General features: G+C 57.4%; 1 protein-coding gene across 1 annotated transcript; it reads left to right on the top strand.

The window, feature by feature from the left end:
• The first annotated feature begins 10,337 nt into the window (after nucleotides 1–10,337).
• Nucleotides 10,338–13,687, top strand: SOX18 (SRY-box transcription factor 18). The gene is made up of 2 exons (XM_084271576.1): nucleotides 10,338–10,992; nucleotides 12,450–13,687. Exons 1-2 carry the CDS (start codon nucleotides 10,575–10,577, stop codon nucleotides 13,298–13,300), a joined length of 1,269 nt encoding a protein of 422 aa, XP_084127702.1. The 5' UTR covers nucleotides 10,338–10,574; the 3' UTR covers nucleotides 13,301–13,687.
• Nucleotides 13,688–22,009: the final 8,322 nt, after the last annotated feature.

Here is a 22,009-nt window from a genome sequence, read left to right as displayed (position 1 = left end):
CCAACCCGCTGGGCACCCCTTGCCCCATCCTAACCACACAAGGAGGCTGAGCAGAGCCAGGTCACCAGGGTTTTGCCATGCCCCTGTGCTCTCCAGCTCTCCCCACAGAGATGGGACCGGAGCTCTGAGCTTTCTCCCGCTCATCGCCCCATCGGCAGCGCAGCAGACGGCTCAGCTGCCCCACGGCCCAGCACCAAGCCCTGATCTCATCAGCGTGCTGCACACTTGCAGCTCAAACAATAACCTCCTTCCCTGCCCGACACAATTCCCAGAAATGCACAGCCTCCTGCTACAGCCTCCCTGGGGGAAAACATGCCAGCCGGCCTGTCGGCACCAGCACGGACATCGCTGCCAGCCCCTGGCAAAGGCAGCCTACTACATCCTCAGCGTGGAGGCACCTCTGCGAAAACAAGGGTGTGCTGGGTAAGCTGGAGGGAGAAACTGAGCTGGAGGACTTGGGACCATCCTTCAGCTGGCTCTGCTCAGGAAGTCCCTCTCCCTCCAGGCATTGGCGACCAGGCGCCTTCCCCCCACCACCCCGTCCCCCCAGGCACCCTGTTCGCAGCCCCTCTCCTGGCTGCTATCAATGCACGTGGCCACGTTTCCCTCCCTCCAGACTCCCCAGCCATGCAGCAGACATGCCAAATCCCTGTGTGAAAGGTATAACCCCGGTGCCATCTCCCAGCCCACACGGACAGGGAGCAGCGCCCAGCCTGGCACAGCAGCTGGGATGCCAGTGCAGGTGCTCAGCAGCCACACAGGGCTGGTGGCAGTGCAGGAGGACCAGCCCCATGGCATCCCCAGCCACCTTCGCAGTGTCCCTGACCTGGGATGTGTTTGCTCATGTAAAGGCAAAGGGAAGGCTGAGGAGGACAGACTCGCTGGCTGCGTCGTGCTTCCTGCCTGCTGGCCCCGGCTGCTGCCTGACATCATCGCTCCTGGTGGGAATGGCTGTCCCAGCCCCGCTCAGCCCCTGACAGCAGCTGATAAGTTCCTGACCTCCTGCCTGGCGTTCCAGCTTCCTGCACCCCCCCATGGTGTTGGGGGGCTTTTGTGCCTGCTGTCCCCCTGCCATCATGGCAGGACAACTGGCAAAGCCGTATCCTCTTCCTCAGTGCCATGGCACAGGCAAGGCATTGCTCCCCATCATCTCTCCATCCAGCCCTGAGGGTGCAGGATGGCATCATGCCTCTGCTGATCACCCCTTCCTGCCCTCTGCGAGCCAGGCAGCTAGAGACCCCCCCGGTCCCACGCTTTGGGTCCCTTAGCAGCTTCTCTGTGCCTCACTGGTGTGTGGCATCACGGATCAGGACCTTGCCTGGGTGCCAGGGGCACAGCACCAGGGCTGGGACTGGCAGAGCCATGGGCATGTGGCAGCCCCATGGGTGCTGGTCAGAGGGGCTGCTGTCCTGGGCAGGATGGTGCCCCTATCCCACTCATCCACCCACACACCCAACCCAGCCCAGGAGTTTGTGTTCTCCAAAAATCCCCTGTTCAGATTGACAGGGGCCCAGGAAGGCTGAGGAGGAAGAGTGGGGGAGGGATGTGACATGGGTGTTGGAAGGATGCTTCCCCCTGTGTAACCAGGCACGGATCTTCCTCCCATCATCCTCGTTTCTGCCCAGATGGCAGCAGGGAATGGGTGCTGAATCACCCATGCACCCTGTGCACCCCAGGGTGGGCTTGTTCAAATACACAGACCTCGTAGCCAGAGGGTGCAGAGGGATCCCACAAGCCTTGGGGTGTCTCTGCAGCAGCATCCCTCACCCTCAGCCACCTACAGCCACCAGTTCTCTTACTGGGACAACTTCTCACGAGCCAGCAGAGCCTGACCTCAGGCTGACACCCTGCAAACCTTCCTCCTGCCCTTGCCCAAACCCGCTGCCATCAGCACTGCTTCCAGCGCCGCTCTGAGAGCTCTCCCGGGCAGCCTAAACACCACCCCCCCGCCGGCTCCATCCAACCTTCTGGCTCCAGCCCACCAGGGATGGAAGGTTTCTCCTTCCCGACTACAAATATAACTGTAATCTCCTAAACCCTGCTGTTGATCCCGACTGCATCCTCCTGTCCTGAGCTTTCCTACAGCGAGCCTTTTATACCGGTAATAGCCCCAGGCTCCTTCTCCCATCATTGTTGACTCCACAATGAAAACTGTTTGTATTATTGTGTCCCCGAAGCTTTGCCAATAGCACATGTGTCCCGAGCTGATAGCAACAGGCTTTGGCAAGGCTGTGGCTCCATCAGATAAGAGCCTTTAACATTATTTCTCCAGCCCCAGCACACCACGGAGGAGGCTCCTTGTGTGTCGTGAGCCTTTGCTTATCCTTCCCCCAGCACTTCCAGATCTGAGCAAGGTTGAACTGGGCCAAGCTGGAGGGGTTGTTAGGAGGAAGGCAGAGGTGCTCCCGGGGGGTGAGGAGCAGACTTGGAAATGGCTTCAGCTTGGGTGAGAGAAGAGCCCTGGAGGGAGATGGAAAGATACAGCCACTTTCCCAGGCAATTTAAGGGCTAAACTCGTGGCCCTCAGTCCCCTGCCTTCCCTGGGGACCTGCTCCACCCCGCCGGGCTCCACCTTGGCCGGGCTCCCGCGCACAGCAGGAGCAAAGTGGAGGAGAAACGCTGGAACCCGGAGGCCCTCGCACGCTCCCAGCTGGCCCCTGAACAAAGCCTTCCCCTTGGAGCCCTTCCCCAGCCCTGGCCCCCTGCGCCCCACCAGCCACGGGGATCCCCAGCACAGGCACAGCCTTTCTCCCTGGGGGTTCACACCATCCTCCTCCTCCCACCCTGCATCCCTGCCCCGAAAGCCCTGCAGCCTCTTGCAGCATCCTCAAGCCCCAGCGCTGTTGCTGGGAGGATTTGGCTGCTGTTTGATCTGAGCTGCAGCACAAAGGATGCTCTGGAATCAGAAAGTGGAGGAAAAGATGCTGTCTGTGGCAAGCTTTTAAATCTCATTTTTAGGCTAATTTATTGGAGGGGGGGGGATGTCACAGTTCTTGGGGTTTTGAACCACAAATACAGCACATTCATGCTCATTTCCCTTCCCTTAATGTCCCCAGTACAGCACCAAAAAGCAAAAGTTGTTCCTCTGCTGGCAGGGAGGGAAAGCTCTCAGGGCTTTTCCTTCGTTCTTAGTAGTATTATTGTCATTATTATTATTGTTCTCTCTCAGGAAAGCAGCACTCGGTCAAAATTACCCTGATACATCCTGCCCTTTGCCAGGGAGGCTGTTGTCTCCAAAGGGACTGAGGAGAGGCTGGGTTGCCCTGTGCCCTGCACAGCACGTAGGGGAAACTGAGGCACGGAGCCACAGCAGTGTTCACCCGCCTCTGAGCCAAAACTCTTCCACTTCAGTTTGGCACTGAGGGTTTCCCTGCCTATGCCAAGGTGAGGTTACTCTCAGCAACATCCTCATCTTTTCCACTGCATGGTGGAAGCCTTGGTGAAGCACAGAGGTGGCCACGAACCCCAACGTGCAAGGAGGTAGACTGCAAGGTTTGGCAAAGGTTGTTATGTCCAGGGGTGCTGCAAAGGGCTCTCCTTCCTCCAGGGATGCTGCTAAGGACTCCTCTTCTTCCAGGGGTGCTGCAAAGGGCTCCTCTTCCTCCAGTCCTGGCTGGGGTGATGCTCAGAAACAGGCAACAGCCTCCACAGGACCCTGTGAGCAAACCAGCCGGTGTGTGGAAGAGCCAAGCAGAAGGCACTGGGTTCAGGGGTTGCAGACGAAGCAGGGAGAGAGGAGAGGGGAGAGGGGAGCCCGGCGCAGCCAGCAGCCATCTGCCATCTGCGGCAGCCCGGTGAGGTAATGCCTTGTGCTAAGTTAAAACATGTCAGGAGCTGCAGCAGCTCTTGAGAACAGCAAACCTTTCCCAGATGGAGACATCCTGCGCTGCTGCATCAGCTCTCCCGGTGAGGGAGAGGACAGGAGACCCTCCTGCTGCCTGCCACAGCACTCAGTAGGTGCAGGGGTGCACAGGGCTCCCCCTTTTCCCTGCTTGCATCCTGCTGGAGTTTCATTTTAGGGAGCAGAGAGGCAATAACCAGCTCAACTCTTGCTGCCAAGCTCCTGAGGACTGAGACACAGAGCAGCAGAGGTGTGATGGCTGTGCTGCCTTCCTTAATTCCCCTCCTCTCCCCTGCTTGAAAGTGGCATCCTCACCCGTGGTGCAGCACAAGCCCATTTCTCCATGGGACATGCAGTCAAATGATGCTCACAGAGCAAGGGGGTGATCAAACACTCAGCGGGGTGCAAAGGTTGGGGACAGGAGAGCAGAGCCCTGGAGAGAAAAGCTTCTGCAAAAGGGGCTGTGCTTTCCTTGGGGGCACATGGCCCCTTGGCAGCCCCCAGCGTGGCAGGGCTGTTGCTGCTGGAGGGAAACAGAGGCCACGGGTGAGGGTCTGCTGCTGCACCCAGCCGTGGCGCTCATGGGCACGTGTGGCTGCAGGGCCACAGCTGAGCAGCCCCAACCCACCTCCCCAAAAACCCCAGACCTCAAAAATCCTCCTCATTTCCATCTTCCTTTCCCCAGCACCCATGAAGGAGGTCAGGCAGCCTGGAGCAGCGAGCCTGGGCACGCAGGAAGAGCAGGATCCCAGCTCTTGGCCGCGTCTCCTGCGCAGACACCAGCGAGCAGCATCCTCTGCCAACTGGAGTGATGGAAGCAGCGAATAACCCCGGCGTGCCCAGGCTCTGCTCAGCCCAACTGTCGGCCAGCTGCCTGTTCCTGGGAGGACGCCGTGCCACAGGCAGAGAGCATTTTTCTTGCTATGATGGAGAAGAGGAATCGCGCCGATCGGAGCAGCTGAACGGCAGCCAAATCTGCTTCTCGGCGGCTTTTCCACACTCTGCGTTCATGTATCTGGCAGGAGCCGCTCTGCATTGAGGTAATTCATTAACGCCGAACCAAAAATGTGTTTATGGGAGTCTTGGAATAGTTGGTAGAAGTGTAAGACTTTCCTTCCTAAAAGCCTGGGCTCTCTCCATGATGGGAACTGAGTGCTCAAGTCAACCCACCGCTGCCGCAGTCAGCTGCCGGCGAGCGACTCCAGCCAGCGCGCACACGCGTGCCCCCAGCGCGCCCGCCCCGCACGCCCCAGCACGCTCATCCCTCCTTGTGCTGGAGTTCGCCCGGCCTCAGCCCAGCTATAAGCACCCTGGGTGGGATTTGCAGCCGCTTTGCTCACGTTTGGGGCGGGGGGCTGGGTTTCCGGGGGGAGTGGGTTGGGGAGTGAACGTGGCTGGAAGTGTGGGAGCATCACCAGAGAGCCAGGACTGTGGAAGAAGGGGCTTTGGAAGGGTAAAGGCAGTGAAAGGGAAGGCAGGACAGCCCCAGTGAGGACCAAAGGCTTTGGCCGCTGCCCAGGGGGCTGTGGGGGGTGGCCCTGCGTGGGGTGACAGCTTTTTGGGGTGAGCTGTGGGTTCTGCTGCTCACACAATGGGCGTTGCTGTCCTGGTTCCAGTTATGATCCTGTATAAACAAGGCTGGCCTCTGGTTATTGGAAAGTGCTGACCAAGAAAGACAACTTTCTCTGCTTCCTCAGATGAGGTGCCTGATTGCTGAGCTCAACCAAGCACGGTGCTGCCAGCTCAACCCCGCAGCCATCGGGGACCTGCTGGAGTGGGTGACAGCGGGGCAGGGTGGCAGTGGGATGCTCCAGGAGCAGAGAGCCACAGGGCACCCATCTCCCACGTCCCCAGTGCCCTTCACTTGTCAGATGGAGCCAGCAGCAAGGAAAAGGAGCAAAATGAACAGAAAAGAGCTGAGGCAGCCCTTCCCCGGCCTGGGGCTGACCGTGACCATCCATTCCCCACCTGCCACCCCAAGTCTGGTGGGAAAGAGTCCAACCCCCACCTGGGGAAGTGGGGGACATGTCACCTTTGCACAGGCATGTGGCCGCTGCCAGGATGCTCCTAACACAGCTGCCGTATCGCACCTCCCGGCGCCCGGCAGCCCCCGGCCAACTCGCTCGGCGTTTGCCAGCTCCGCCTGACCCACTGAACTATTTGTCCACGAGGAAACCGGGCGCTGAGCTGGGCCCTGGAAAAAGGGTGGCTCCGGGGAAACGTGAAGCATTTCCCAGCAGATGACTTCAGCCTCTCGGCAGGACTCACACACAGCCCTGGCCCGGAGTCCTTTGCTCTCCAGGAAGCGCCTTTCTTCGGGAAGCCTTTGTTCCACCAAGGCTGCAGCGGCCCCGGCCCCGGGGGAGCCTCTGAGACCCGACGGCGCGGGGGCACCTCTCGGGACGCCACGGGAGCCGCCAGCCTGGCGTCCCACGGTGCCACTCAGCAGCCCTGGGCAGGTCTCCTGTTCCCCTTGGCTACCCCTGGAAAAGGGGCATCTGCTTTGGGAAGAAGGAGCAGGTGTGGGCGTGGGTCGTGTCCATCCTACCTGGCCACACCGCTCTGGGTACCAGTGCGGGTACTGGTACCCACTCTGGGTACCCGCTCTGGGTACCAATGTGGTCTGACCTCAAGACTTCATTAGTTGTAATTAATAAGCAATCTCTTCCCGTGAAAAAATCTCATTCATCCATTCTGACACACCACAGCCCCAGCCCCACAGCGGTAATTGCACGGTGATTAATTCATTAGTGGCATGAACACATCCAGCCTGGTTCATGTGAGTCAGTGAGGAAGGTGACGGTCACCACAGGAGGCTGCACCCAGCTCCGGGGATGGATCATGCCCCTGCCCCACTGAAAGCCCCCCCCATGCCCCTGGTGCTTTGCACCCTCTGCAAAATGAGAATAAAAAGCAATTTCCCCATCAAGGTTTGGGGCTTTGCTGCTGCTGTGCCATGGGGGCCCTGCCAGCACCCACCCACCACCTCTGTATCCTGTGTGCAGATTTTGGGGTTAAATCATTGGAATTCGGTTGCACAGCCCCCAGCCCAACCTGGGGCTCCTGCACCCACCCACAGCCATCAGCAGCAGAGATAACCATCGGGCTCAGCCAGCAATGCTCACTCTTACCTTCTTGCCATCCCCACCATCACCCCTCAAGCCCCCAGATCCCCAAGACCCCTTTGGGATGGTCCAGGTGGTGCTGGGTCTATTTTTAGGCGGGTGGGAGCTCGGTGTTGGACCTGGCTGGGAGGAATAACCAGCAGCAAGAGGCGCAGGCTGGGGGCAGGGAGGGAAAATGCCTTTGTGCTGGGGAGCGGAGGCTGCCGTCCCCGCCACGCTTCCTCTGCTAGGTGTGGTGCTGGGCTGCGTGGGATGCTTAGGAAGGGAAACCGGGGGCCGGGGTGGGGGCGGTGAGCTGCCAGCCCAATAAAACTGGGGAGGGGAGAAAAATAAAGAGAAAATAAACCCTGAGTCCTGTGGGCTGGGGTCCAGCTCGCCCGACGCCAGGCCTGGAGAGGGAGAGGTCACCCAGCTGGCGCGCGCCGATCTTATCTCTGCCCAGGGATGTCCAGCGCTTCCTCCCCGCGCACGGCCAGTGAGGAGCTGGGCATGGGGGGTTGCCAGGGCTGGGTGCTACGTACCTGCATCCCCTGGGGCAGCGGGGCAAGAGGAGGGGTTGTGCTGCAGGGTTTTGTGTGTGTGTGTGTGTGTCCCTCTGGAAAACTGATCCCAGCACAGACCCTGGGTGCTTTTTCCCCACGCCCTGGCTGGGTGAGGGTGTTCTCACTCCCCAGGGTGGATACTGGTGATGGGGATGGGGAGCAAAGTGGTGAGGTGTTGCCCATGCAGCCAGGCAGCACAGCCCACTCATACCCATCTTGAGCCAGTTCAGGCATTTCGGGGTGCTTTACGTGCTGGTCCATCCCCCTCACAGCCCTCCTGCCCCTCTCTCCCTGCTTTGCGCTCTCCTTCTTTCCCCCTCAAGCAGCTCTGCCCTTTCTTTCCCTCTCCACCACTCTCCCTGGCTCTTTCCCCCGCCCCCCCATCCCCACACCAGCACGTGGCACTGATGGTAAATGCACCACAAGGGTCTGCACCGTGTTCGTGCTCCAGGCTCAAAGCACCGGGCATTGCTCCATGGGGAGAGGGTGCAACAGGGACCACAGCACCATTCCCATTTCCAGTCCTGCTCCCAGCCCTGTGTGCAGGCAGGGCTTTTATCCCAGAGCCGTTGGGTGCCCATCACCGCACAGCTGTGTCCCCAAGGGTGCTGGGGACCACCTTTGGTCGCTTTTCAAGGTGGGCAGCAGCTGCAGGAGGTTGGGTCCTTCATGGCAGCAGGAGGCCGAGGCAGTGGGATGAGGCAGGGGTCTTCCCCTGCATAAGGAAAGCATCATGACCCCGCTGCCATCCCAGTCAGAGGAGGTCCAGCCTTGGAGCAGTCGCACAGAGTGAGGGTGGCAGGCTCTGCATCTGCCTTCCCTGCAAGAAGGGTTTATCCTCGCTTTTCACAGCCTGGGAAAAAACCAGCTTCTCCCTCTCCCACCCTGCTGCAGCTCATCCCTACCACATCCCAGATGCCAACTGGTGGCATTAGGTCCAACCGCAGGTCCCAGCCAGCCCCAAGCCTGCCTGGAGACCAGGGCTGCTGCTGGAGCCATGTGGGAGGTCAAGGGGTGGATGCGGACAGGGAAAGTGCCGCGTGCTTGGCCGAAGCCTGGGAGAAGGGCCAGGATCAGCAGCGGGGGATGTGCCTGGGCTGTTCCCAGTGGCTGCCCAGTCTGACTGCCCCGGAGGCTGCTCGCTTCACCCCACAAACAGCCCCGGGCTGGGGATCCCAGCTCTCCCCCCACCAGCACCCACCTTGCTGCTCCCAGGGCAGGGACAAAGAGCCGAAGCCTCCAGCAGTGTGGGGGCTCCGCTCCAGACAGCAGCACACGGCTGCGCTTCTGGCAGGGCGATGCTCCAGCACCTTCCTCAGCTGTACGGCCAGGGCAGGGTGGGGGAGAGCAGAGAAGAGGCTCCTCACAGCTGTACAGGCTCTCCCACGGACGGGTGCTGATTTGCTCTTGCAAAATATTAATAAGAAGCTCCAGGAACGTGAAGGCAATCTAGCCCCAGAGCTCTGTAGCTCCTGGCTAGCGACTGAAGAATGAGACCAGACTTTTTTTTATTATTATTTATTTAATTTTTTTAGGGCCTTTGTTTTGTTTAGGGTTAACAGCAGATCGGCTCTTTCAAATCACTTCCAGACACACAGAAACCATGGCATGCAACACCCCACCGCTGCGAGGAGGCTGGGAGCTGGATTCTTGCGCAACTCGGTGCCCCAAGTCCTCCTGATGTGGAGGTTCACATTTCAGGCTGGGGTCTCGGACACAAAGGGGGCTTGGGGACAGATACCCAGAGCTGGGGCAACCCAGTAGCCTGGGAGAGGGGGTGTCAGTGAGCAGGGACAGTGTTCAAGCAGATCTCCTTGCTTGCAAACAGGTCCTGCAGTTCCTAACTCCTCCATGCCAAGGGCAGGAAGGACCTTCAGACCACCTAGCCTGATGCTTGGCACTGCAAATCTCAGCTGGACAGCAACCAAGCAAGCAGAGCAGTGACCTGGTGGCAGGGGATGTGCTGCTTCTCCATGTCAGCCAACAGCAGCGTGCCATGGGGATGGCAGCATCCCCACGGCATGTATGGCAGCGGCACGGACACGCCAGCCCCAGCAGCACAGCTCGGGAGGCAGGGTTTAGCCACGATCCCCCAGCTGCTGGTAACCCCACCATTCCTCCACAGTCCCTAGGCTGGCAGGCTGGAAACACATTGCTTTTCATGTGAACAGCGCTTAAAAGCAAGGAGCAGTTTCTCCCCCTGGCACTGGAATTCCCACCAGAAAATTGCTGGGGGGAAAGGGCTCACCCCTGCCTTCACCCCAGGGCTGCTCCCGACCCCAGCTGGGGAACGCTGGCCAAAACACACACAAGAAATAAGTCATAAGAAAAATAAACGTAAATCCCCAAGCATCCCTGTCCGCCTGCAAACAGGCAGCCTGGCAGGCAAATCTAAACACTTCCCTGCCTCGGGACCGCAGGAGGGACGGGCAGGGCGCAAGGAGCCTGAAAGGAGGCTGGCGAAGAAAAGGAGGAAATGGAAGAAAAGAAGGAAGGAAAGAAAGGAAATAGAGAAAGAAAAGAGAGAAAAGAAAGAGGAAAACAAAACAAAAAGAATAATAACCCTCCTCCTTGGAAGGGAGAGAACTGGGCAGCAGCGTCCACAGCGGTCCCAGCCCGGCCCTTCTCGGGTGGCTCTTCCTGCTGGTGCCTGGGGACGCCCCCCTTCCTCCTCCTCCTCCTCCTCCCCCTCATCATCTCCATCTCCTCCTCCTCCTCCTCCTCCTCTCCCTCTCGTCCTCCTCCCCTCCGCCCCGCTGATTGGTCCAGCCCGGCTATATTTTGCCCCTTCCAGCCCAACATCATCCCAAAAGTTTTTTTTTTCTGGGGGGGAAAAGGGGGAAAAAAATAAAAGAAGGAAAAAAAAAAAAACCAACAACCCCAAGACAAGAAAAGAAAAGAAACCAAAACAAAGCAAGCCGACCCCAAATCCCCCCGAAGCGCAGGCGAAGGAGGCGAGCGGCGGAGCTTGCTGCTCGGAGGCTGCTGGACCCGGTGGGACGAGGCGGGACCCGGTTCTCTCTCCGGCACCCGGTCGGGTCGGACACAAAGTGCTGTCCAGCTGGAATGAATATATCTGAGTCTAACTACTGCCGAGAGGAGATATCGCAACCCCGGGGCGACTGTTCATGGGTCACCGCCGCCGTGCCGGCCGCTGAGCCCGGGCTCGCCTTCCCGCGCCCCCCGGGAGCCGCCTCCCCCGCCAGCCGCACGCCCAGCCCCGAGCCCGGCTTCGCCTTCGGCCCCGGCCCCGGCGGCGCGGGCCCCGGCGGCGCGGCCCCCGGCGCGGCCCCCAGCCGCACGCCCAGCCCCGAGCCGGGCTATGGATACAGCCCCCCGGCCGGCCGCGCCGAGGGCAAGGCCGGCGAGGACTCCCGCATCCGCCGGCCCATGAACGCCTTCATGGTCTGGGCGAAGGATGAGCGCAAGCGGCTGGCTCAGCAGAACCCCGACCTGCACAACGCCGTGCTCAGCAAGATGCTGGGTGAGCGGGACGGGCTGCGGGAGGAGGGGTGCGGGGCTGGGGCTGGGGATGAGGGGGAGCGAGGCTGGGGATGAGGATGAGGGGGAGCGGGTTGGGGATGCGGGCTGCGAGAGCGCGGGGCTGTGGGATGTGGGGGGTTAGAGGGCTGAGGAGGCAGGGGTGCCGAGCTGGGGGGTGCAGGGATGTGGGGATACAGGGGTGGGGATGTGGGGGATGTGGGGTTATGGGGCTGGGGATGCAGGCTGCAAGAGTATAGGGCAGCAGGACGCAGGGATATGGAGCTGAGGGGGCACGGGGCAGCAGAATGTAGGGGTGCATGGCTGGGGATGTGGGCTGCAGTGGTGCGGGGTATTGGGATGCAGGGATACAGGGCCAGGAGTGCAGGATGAAGGGATACAGCGCATTGGGGTGTGCGCTGCAAGGGTAAGGGGGTGTAGGATGAATGCTGCAAGGATATGAGGCAGTGGGATATGGGATGCAAGGTCTGTGCTAGACAGACTGCAAGGGTACAGGACTGTGGGATGCAGGCTGTGAGGACAGGGGGCTGCGGGAGCTCAGTCACAAGATCAGGGAGCTAGAGGATACAGGGACAGTGTGCTGTGGGATAGGGAGCAGGGCTGTGGGCTGCAAGGTTAGAGGGCTGAGGGATGCAAGCTGGAAGGATATGGCACCAAGGGATGCTGGCTGCAGGCTGCAAGGATGCAGGGTTGCGGGATCGAGTGCTGTGGGATATGGCAATAGAGGATGTGGGAATACAGGGCTGTGGTGTGTGAGGATGCAGAGCTACATGTACGCAAGGAAACAGGGCTGCAGGATGCAGAGGTACCAGGCTGTGGGGTGCACAGCTGCGGGGATGCAGGATATGGGAATCCAGGGCTGCAGGATGCGGGATACATGACAGTAGGATGCGGGATATGGGAACACGGGAAGCAGGATATGGGTAGATGGAGTCGCAGGATGCAGGACTATGGGAAGCAGGATATGCCAGACGGGACAGCAGGATGCGGAGACACGGGGCTGTGGGGTGTGGGGACATGGGGTTCATGATTATGGGGCTGTGGGGTGCAGGGTTCGGGGATGGGCGACTGGGGCTGCATTGGAGCAGGGGTGTGGATGTAGGGTGCAGGGAAGCAAGCATCCCAGGGACCGGGCTGTGCTGAAGGGCAGCAGGAGGCAGAATCCCCTGCCCTGGCAAAGGGGTTCCTGTGTCCCCTCTGAGGCTTTTCACCCCGATTCTCACATTGCACTGAAGTGCTGGACACAGCTGGAGCCTGCTGGGACAGCCCTGCTTGAGCTCCCATCCTCCAGCCCCTCCTCGTGCCAGCACCAGCACCCCACTCAGGTGCCGAAACAACCAAGGGACCCCTTTCCTACCCCAAGGGTGACCCTGCCCCAGGTGCCCCTGCTAGTGCCAGGTGGCCGAGCCGGTGTCACAGAGCTTTATTTTCACCTTCCAGGCCAGTCATGGAAAGCGCTGAGCGCCAGCGACAAGCGTCCCTTTGTGGAAGAGGCAGAGAGGCTGCGAATCCAGCACCTCCAGGATCACCCCAACTACAAGTACCGCCCAAGGAGAAAGAAGCAAGCCAAGAAAATCAAGAGGATGGAACCCAATATCCTACTGCATAACCTTTCCCAGCCCTGCAGTGACAACTTCAGCATGAGTCACCATGGCGGCAGCCAGCCGGGCCACCCCCAGCCTCCCCCACTTAACCACTTCAGAGAACTCCACTCCATGGGGTCGGATATTGAAAACTATGGCTTGCCAACTCCTGAGATGTCTCCCTTGGATGTCTTGGAACAGACCGAGCCGGCGTTTTTCCCTCCGCACATGCAGGATGACTGCAACATGATGCCCTTTCGCGGCTACCACCACCATCACCAGATGGAGTTTCCCCAGGAGAAGTGCATGGGGCGGGACGTGGCGGTGCCCTACGCGCAGACCCCGTCGCACTTGGCCGACACCATGAGGACTCCCCATCCCTCCAGCATATACTACAACCAGATGTGCTCGGGAACTCAGAACGGGCTTTCCGCCCACCTGGGCCAGCTCTCCCCCCCACCCGAAGCCCACCACATGGAGAGCGTGGATCACTTGAACCAAACCGAGCTGTGGACAGACGTTGACCGCAATGAGTTTGACCAGTATTTGAACATGAGCAGGACTCGTCCCGAAGCCTCGGGACTCCCTTACCATGTCTCCCTGTCCAAAGTGACTCCTAGGAGCATCTCCTGCGAGGAGAGCAGCTTGATATCCGCCCTGTCCGATGCCAGCAGTGCTGTTTACTATAGCCCCTGCATCACCGGTTAGGTTGGCCCTGCCATCCAACGCCTCAGTGGGAGAAGCATCGCCTCTCCCCTAAGAAAGCCAAAAAAGCCATCCTCCTTTAACCACGAGCTCCATCATATTTAGAGTATCTCATTAAATGCATCGCTTTCTTTCGTTTGGTTGGGGTTTTTTTTTTTTAAATTTTATTTTATTTTGGTCTTTTTTGGGGTTTTTTTTAGAGAGAGAAAACATGCTGAACTCACCTTTATACCGTATAACTATATAACACAGATAGCTGCCTTTCCCAAGCACTACCCTGCCTGCCGCGCTCCCCGCTCCAGCCCTCGGCAGGGCATAGCTGTAGCTCCCTCCAGCTCAAAGGGGCATTCTTAAGCCAATTCCAGTAAATCCTGCCTGAAACAACCACCACCAGGACGAGCCCAAGCAACCTGCCCCCACTATTTAACCCAAGGGCAGGCGAACTTGCTGGGGGTGGGGAGGGTGGGGGGAAATTTTTAGGAAGACTTTGCCGGGACCGTTAAAGAATCGGTGCCCATTAGGGGTTGGCTTTAGGACAGTTTTTACTGTATTCTCAGCAATATATTTTAATTGGGCAACAAAACTATATTTTTACTAAGCATTTTTTTATATATAAAATGGTATTTAATGTCTTTTGGGTTGTTGGGGTTGTTTTTTTTATTAGACTTTTAAAAAATAAACCAAGGGGTATCCATGAGATCTAAAGCATTTATGTAGCAAAGCTGGATTTTTTTTTTTTTTTTAAAGAAAAAGAAAAAGGGGGAGGGAGGGAAGGAGATATTTTGTGAAAAGGGAATGACAATGTAAATATTGTGGAACAATTGACTGGAATTTTGTACAAAAGAAAAATATGACTGCAAACACTTTTATTGTCTAGAACTGTATGGAGAGCAAACTGTTTTATACTGGTTAATTATTAAAACATCTTCATATAATTGTTCCCATCTTGTGGTGCTTGTTGTGTGAACACATATTTTCCGCAAATACATGTTGTCCCAACCATTTCCAGATTTCAGGATCCGTTGATTAATGTTTTGACAACCTGGCAAATGGATTAATCTCCAGGCTGCCGCCCGCCCGCCCCACCAGCCACCTCGGGGCTCCGTGAGCGCGGCTCAGCTCAAGCGCTGGACGGCGGCTCCGGCAGCACCGGGATGGGATGCTGGTGGCCAACCCCCCCCCCCAACCCCCGGCATTGAGCCACCCAGAGATGTGCTCTGCAGGAAAAGCAGCTGTTCTCAGATTGAAATATAATAAAACATGTGATATCCTCCTTCGAAACGAGCTTTGGTGTGGTTATTGTTCTGCCAGCGCATCCGTGCGTGGTCCCCAGGGCTCGCCCCATTTTCCTGCTGAACCCCCAAAACCAGAGCCTAAGTCCTCTGGTGCCTTCCCTCCAGTCCTGGGAGCTGGAAGAAAACCCCCTGTGCCAAAGCCCTTCTACTTCCAACCCTCCCCAGCTCTTTCCCAGCTCCAGCAGCTGGTGAGTCTTGCCGAGCCATTGCCATGCCCGGCTGGACCCTGCTCAGAGCCACTGGTGTTTTGCTGGAGCTTCATCCCCCTCCTGTGAATCTCTTTATGATTTACAGTATTAGGGTGGGTTTTTTTGTTTTGTTCTGTTCAATTTGAAAAGGAGAAACGACAATCTGTTGCCTAAAACCCCGGTGGCATCCGTTCCTTGAACGCTGAGTGATTTAAACCAGGCTGATATCACCAAAAAAGGCTGTTTAAAAAAACCCACCCCAAACCCAACACCAATGAATAGAAGAAGAAGAGGGGTATTTTTTTGTTGTTGTTGTTGTTGTTGGCAAAGAATTGCCTTTTAGGGGAAATGGATATTTAACAAATGACATTAATTTTCAAGCTTCTCCTAAATTAAATTCACATTAGTGTTAACAAGGACTAAATCCTGACTCACTCATTTTTTTTTTGGTGGTGGTGGTGGTGTTGGTGGTGTTGTTGTCGTTGCAGGCGAAGCCCTAATAAAACGGGGACCACTTTGGGGGCTGGCGACGTGTTCCCGTTGAACGCCAGCGAGGCGCTTCATTGTCTTTCCATATACAGCCTGGGAAAAGGGGGGAATACATGGAAAAATGACCTCACTACCTACACGGGAGGGCTGGCGGGCGCCCGGCGGGTGCCAGAACCCGCTCTGCAGCAAACAAACACAACACAAAATGAGAAGCATCCTGTGCCTGTGCCGCCGATGACTATGAAAGGAAGCAGCCGTCTATAGGCTCCATCCCGCTCCTGCTCCCCAAAGCGGCCTGGGAGGAAGGAGATGGGGAGGATAGGGAGGGAGGGGGGGAGTGTTAATAAAGAAAAAAGCAGCCCTGGCTTTATTTTCCAGCTCCCCACACCCCCCTTTCCCCAGCTTCCAGGTACCTTCCAGGCGAGGATGCAATCACTTCCCATGGTTCAAAGAAGCGATGTGCGTGCCGGCCCTGGCCCGGCTGCCCCGCAGCGCCGGGGGAAGCCGGCAGCGGATCGCATCGTGGAGGAAACGTTAAGTCATTTTTCTGCAGCAGAAATTCCCTTCTTTCCCCATGGCTCAGCCCGTGCCAGCTCGCCTCTGAGCTCAGAGGATGGCTAGAAATCCTTTGGGGGGGGAGGTTTGGCTTGCACTGCCTTGCTCTGGAGCAATTTGGGTGCGGTGTGCCCCGTTTTTGGGTGCTTCCTGACACTGGTAGCGTGGCTGGGCATGGCTGGAGCTTGCCCAAAGCACCTGTGCTGCAAAACTGTTGACAACAAAACTGCCGTGGGCCTGGGTGAGGAGCAGGGAGGGGGGTCTCCCCGCTTCGTGTGCAGGGATGCTACTGCAGGCACCATGGGTACCTGGACCGAAAACCGTGGGGCAGCGGGTGGTCGGTCAGTCCCATCCGTAAATGCCCCAGGGATGCTCCATGTTGCAACCTCAGCTGCTGCATCATTGCAAGAGCACTAAGTGGTGCTGGGGTGATTTTCAGAGATCCACCATGCCCACCCATCCCTGGGACCCCGTGGGTCACTGAGAACCAGCACCAGATTCCAGCTCTGCAGGTCTGCATCGCTCTCACGCCGTGCGGCGTTTGCCAGCGAAGCCTGGGCTCTCCTCGATGCAAAAGCAGGCAGGGCCCTGCCAAACCCTCCTGCCTAGCTCAGCCCTGGGTGTTTTTATTAATAATAAAGCCTAATTGCCATCGAGGCTGTGAACAATGTGCTGCTGCCCCATCTCGCTGGCTCCTGGGTCACGGGGAAATGAGAACGAAGGAAAAGGAGAGAGAGGAAGAAAACAGGAGCACAGGTTTGGGTCAGATAACAGCAGGCAAAAGGACCTGTGCCAGACCTGGGGGATGCCGCCTCCCCCCATCACTCAGGGTTTCACACAGCCTTTTTCCACCTAAACCTGATGTTTTGGCATTATGATAACCAAGAAGTGCCCCAAACTGGGGCTGTTCCCCCAGCCTCACCCCCGAGCAGGCAGCGTGTGCCTGGTACCCAGCCCACAGTCAGCTTCCCGCTGCCTCAAAGCCTCAGCATCACATCTTAGCTGGGGCCAGGGCAGTATTTGTCCCTCCCCAGACCCGGGTTTGACAGGGCTGGTTTCATCAGGGCTGGTCCATCTCTGTAGGGAGAGCAGACACCGGGCAGGCACTGCAAGGGGTGCTGGCTCCTTGATGAGCTTCAACCAAGCTGCCAGGCACTGATTTGATGCTAAATGGGCGCTCTCCCAGCTTCACTGGGCTTTACTACATAGGTTTGCTCAGCTTGAGATCAGTTAATGCAAACCACAGGTCAGGAAGCCCAGCTGGGGAGGGGTCGGGATGCTCCAGACGTGCCCATGGGAGCTCAGCGGTCCCACTGCCTGGCTGGGACACATCCTGAACTGCTTGGGCACCAGGACCATGCAGAGACAGCAGCTCTGAGCACTGGGTGAGCCTTTTTATTTTTCACATCACCTCCTTTCCCTGCCCCCCATCCCCATCCACCAGCACTGGGGCCAGGAAACCATCCACCAGCATTTTATTTCTCTGCGTGCCGGTGGCTCAGGTGTGACGTGGGGCTGGAAATGGACAGGGCTGGAATAGTTTGGGGATGATCTCACTGCCGTTATGGCTCAGGCCGGAGCTGTTACCACGCAGCCCCTTCCGATTTTTATGACTTAATCTCTCCAAAGCTCCGGGCCTGATGGTTTTGGACTGGAGAGGAGGAGCGAGGGGCTCTTAGCAGGTCGTTATGGCAGAAATATGGAGAAGGTTTTTGACAGGTATATGTAAAACCTGACAGACCCATCCCACCAGCTCTTCTGGGATGGCTGCAGGGGCAGGGAGAGGGGGAGGCACAGCCAGGACCTGCCTGGGCTGTATGGGTGGATGGCATCTGCTCCACATCCCACCAGGGCTGTGGGGTGGTAGACACCCCCAGGCTTTCTGCCCCCCACACCAGGGCTGCTCCTGCAGAGATCCCCACTTGTCGTGACATGTGTGAGTGCCATCAGGCCCAGGGCAGTGTGTGCCCTGTGAGCACCCACCCTGGCCCTCCCAACACAGCTATTGCTGCCTGCATCCCAGGGAGGGGGTCAGGGTGTGTGCATGTATGTGTGCACCCATGTGTGTCCATCTGTGAGCATCCCCCTGTATCTGAGTGCAGACATCTACGTGTGGCTCTGCGGGTACCAACGCGTCCGTTAGCACCCAGGAGTGCATCTGCGTGTGTGTGCATCCCTGCCTGCATCCACCTGCACAGGCATTTGTGTGTGTGCATCCCTGGGCACCGCCCTGCACAGGTTGGAGTGTGTGAACACATGTGTGTAGCCACGTGTGTGCACCTCCACGTGTGTAAGTATGTGTGTGCAACCCTCTGTGTGTAGCAGCATGTGTGTGAGTCTGAGTGTGCATGTGTGTGTGTGTGCACACGTGTGTGTGTGCAGAGGCATCTGTGTCTGTGTGTGCATCCATGTGCATGCACACACATGTACACACGTGTGTGCAGATGCATCCATGTCTGTGTATGCACACATGTACACACATGTATACACACATGTGTGTGCAGATGCATCCATGTCTGTGTGTGCACACACATGCACACACATGTACACACGTGTGTGTGAAGATGCATCCATGTCTGTGTGTGCACACACATGTACACACATGCGTGTGCAGATGCATCCGTGCCTGTGTGTGCATCCCTGGGTGTGCATCCCTGGGTGTGCATCCCTGGGTGTGCACCCGCGTGGCTCTGTGTGTCTCCCTGCGCACAGCCGTGCCCTGTGTGTGTTCTGCTGGAGGTTCCCTGGTCAGGTTTATAGAGGTTCTGGTTTTTTTACGGCATTATGGAGCGCTCGATGACATCACCTAAATATTAAAACAGCATGTGTCAGCCTGGGGATGCTGAGCTGCCGGCTCACCGCCCCCCAGGCCCACGCTGTGGAGGAGCCAGGGGTGAGCGGGACCCACTGGAGGCAGCTCTGGGACATCCCAGCACATTGGATAGGAGGGAATGCCAACAGGCACCCATGGGTGCTCAGCCTCCATGAAGCCATCCCATCTAGGATATTAAAGGGGAGTTAGTTTCCTGGTCCATGTATTTTGGGTGCTCATCCCTACAGTGGGGACATCGGTGGGAATGTGGAGGTGCTGAGGGTGCTGGTTCCCCACCCATGGCACCAGGCAGCTGCTCTACAGCTATCCATGGGATTTTAATACACTTTATCCCTGGGATTTTAATCCAATTTATCCCTTGGATTTTTAATCTATTCTATCCATGGGATTTTTTTATCCATTTTATCCATGGGATTTTTAATCCATTTTATCCATGGGATTTTTTATCCATGGGATTTCCCCCCCCCCCTTCTCTTCCACCAAAAAAAAAAAAATATAATGAAGATTTATCAAACCCAAACCTGTTTGTGGGAAATGGCTCCAAAACATTTCCTGACCTGCAAAAAAGAGCTCTGGAAAAAAAAAAAAACAAACCAAACTTTCCAGGTTTTTTTCAGAAGGGACCAAACCGTGTTGAGATGTGACTGGTGTAGAGGTTACCCCAAGGGAAAAGGCTGTGAAACATGAAGAAAGGTTTGGAAGGTTCCCTGCACAACCTCTCCTGACTGAGCAGAAGAAAAGATCCCAACCCTTCCCCAGCGTGGTGTTGTGCAGCCTGGGTTGGGAAAGGAAATGGTTGGAAATCTCAGCACTCCTTGCAGGACAGGAAAGGCACCATTTCCTCCCCAGCCTGCCCAGAGCAGTGGGTTGGGCGGCAGAGAAGCTCAGGGTGATGATGGATGCTCCCCCCAGCTCTGCACCCGAGCTGTTTCCCAGCAGAGGGGCTGCCCAGGGCTGGCAGGAACCCTCAGCACTGCTCCATCGGCTGCCACGGGCAGCTGCTGGGAGGGAGCTGGGGCCATGGCATCATAAATCTTACAGGTTTTGGGAAGGAAAAAGAAAATAAGCCAGCAAGGAGTCCTTCATGTGCCCTGGGAAGTCTGCACAGCCTGGAACTCGGGGGTTTTAGCATTTCCTTTGCTGCAAAGTTCAGCTTGTCCATCACCGGTGGAGCTGGCTGTGGTCCTCCAGCTCCCAGCATCGCCCCTGCCCTGTTCCCTCATGCTCCTCACCCCATCTTGGGCCAACTACAAGCCCTATATCACCCATCTTCTCACCCAACCCCATGCTGGGGTGCCCTCCAGACCATAAAGGCTCAGTCCTCACTGCATGAGTCATGGGGGAGTTTGGGGGCTTGACCTCCCCAGTGGCTCTCAGCTTAGCTGAGCCCACAGACATCCATGAGAGAGACTTTGTGCTGAGTCAGCAGTGCTGAGATACAGCCAGAGGCCAAAGGGTCACGCAAAGGTTCAGAAGTGAGATCACCTAACTCAACCCAACCCAACCCAACTCAACCGAACACAACCCAGTGCAACCAACGCAACAACCTAACCCAACACAACTACCACCCCTTAACCTACCCCAGCATCACACACAACACACTCCAAATCAACCAACACAACCCACAATAAGCCAGGTATCCCAACTGAACCGAAGGCAACCCAACCCAGCCTAACCAACCCAACCTAACACATCATAACCAGCCTTAACCAACACAGCCCAACCAACCGATCCCAACCTAACCCCACACAAGCCAACAAACCCAACCCAACTCAACCCAACCAGCCCAACTCAACCTCCCACGCAAAGCAAGTCCCTCCATCGCCTGCCGCGCAGCTGAGCTCACCCCTTCTGGGACATCGCAGGGGTCTCAGTGGAAACCTCTCCCTCCTCCCGTGCTCAGCAGCCCCTGGGGGGGGTTGGGGAAGGGGGGGGTGTGAGCCCAGCAGGGAGCTGAATCACGTCGTCGTCCCCCCGCCGGCGTGGGAGCGTCACAGACTGTCTGAGGCTCGTCAGGAGAGTCAGGCCAGGCCGCGCGGGGCCGTTCTGGGAAGCCGTCCAGCCATCCGCTGGAGAGAGGAGCCTGCCTAAAAATGACTCTCCTGGCTCCTCTCCACGCTCCGACCGTCCCATATGGAACAAATGTACATTTTCCATCAATTGTTTGTATTTTTCATTTAAAGAAAGAAGGAGGGGGGGGGAGAAGACAGCAAGCAAGCAGGCTGTACATATATACGAAGGGTCGGTGACAGCAGATAGGCCCCATCGCAGAGAGAGAGAGAAACACTGGCTGGTGTTCAAGAGACTCAAACCTATGGTATGAAACAATAAATTTTAAGTGTGTTTTGACATATTTGGTGGTCTCTGCCTCACGCTTAATGAGCGTTGGTCCACGTTACTGGGGGAACTGCACAGCTCGGGGTGGTTGGCAGGCTGTGCTGGGGAGGGGAGGGGGTGTCGGTGGCCAGCGAGGCCGGAGGTAGACATCGAGGTGGTCCTGGCATGTGTGCCCTGATGGAATGGGGCTTGGGGATGTGGCATGGGGGAGCTGTGCTGGCACGCTGAGAGGAAGAGATGCTGTGGGCACCACGGCGCCTCGGCACCCGTGGGGGATGAGCTACGGCAGCAGCGATGCTGGACTTGCGGGAAGGAGGAGGTGTAGTTGAAGATGTTGGCATCAGGGATGCGACACGACACGATGATGTCCTGGGACAGCATCCCTGGCTGCTGCAGGGCTCGGGCAACCTGTGCTCGCATCTCCAGCCTGGGTCCCAGCCGGGCTGTGCTGCTCCGGCTACGGGCAGAGGACTACGGGCAGAGGACGTGCTCCCACATCTCCATCACCACAGGGAGCCTCAGAGGACAGGAGGAGCGGCAGGAGAGGCAAGCACAGCCCTCCCATGTCCCCTGCATCCCCTGCATCCCCTGCATCCCCTGCCGCTGTGCCAGGCTGCCCAGCTCCCCCGGTTTGACAGAGCCCGATCAGAAAGATGGACATGAAAGTGGAGCTTGGCTCTGGTTTCTCTCTCATTCAGAACATTCAAAAACTATTAACTGTGGTGGGGGTAAGCAAGCAGCTGGTTTTAATATCTTGCTCTTCCAGTTGTGTTGGGTTTCTTCTCCCCCTGCTCTTCGCGAGCACTTTAAGTGACATGGTTACATGTATTTGATTAAAAAGCTGTAATTCAACGAGTGCGTTTTCTTGTACTGTACAAAACAGCTTAAAGACACAGGAGTTATTTACGGTGGTCTCCCAGTTTCCCAGTTCTGCCCAAGATGAGAAGGAAATGGCAGAAGGGCGGACAGACAGCGGCAGAGAGGGACGCACGGTCCTGCCTGGCTTTCCCAGCAC

Source organism: Gallinula chloropus (assembly GCF_964237585.1).
Source record: "Gallinula chloropus genome assembly, chromosome: 16".
NCBI classification, from domain to species: domain Eukaryota; kingdom Metazoa; phylum Chordata; class Aves; order Gruiformes; family Rallidae; genus Gallinula; species Gallinula chloropus.
Note: the sequence above shows the minus strand (reverse complement) of the source record. Positions and strands in the feature narration are given on the sequence as shown.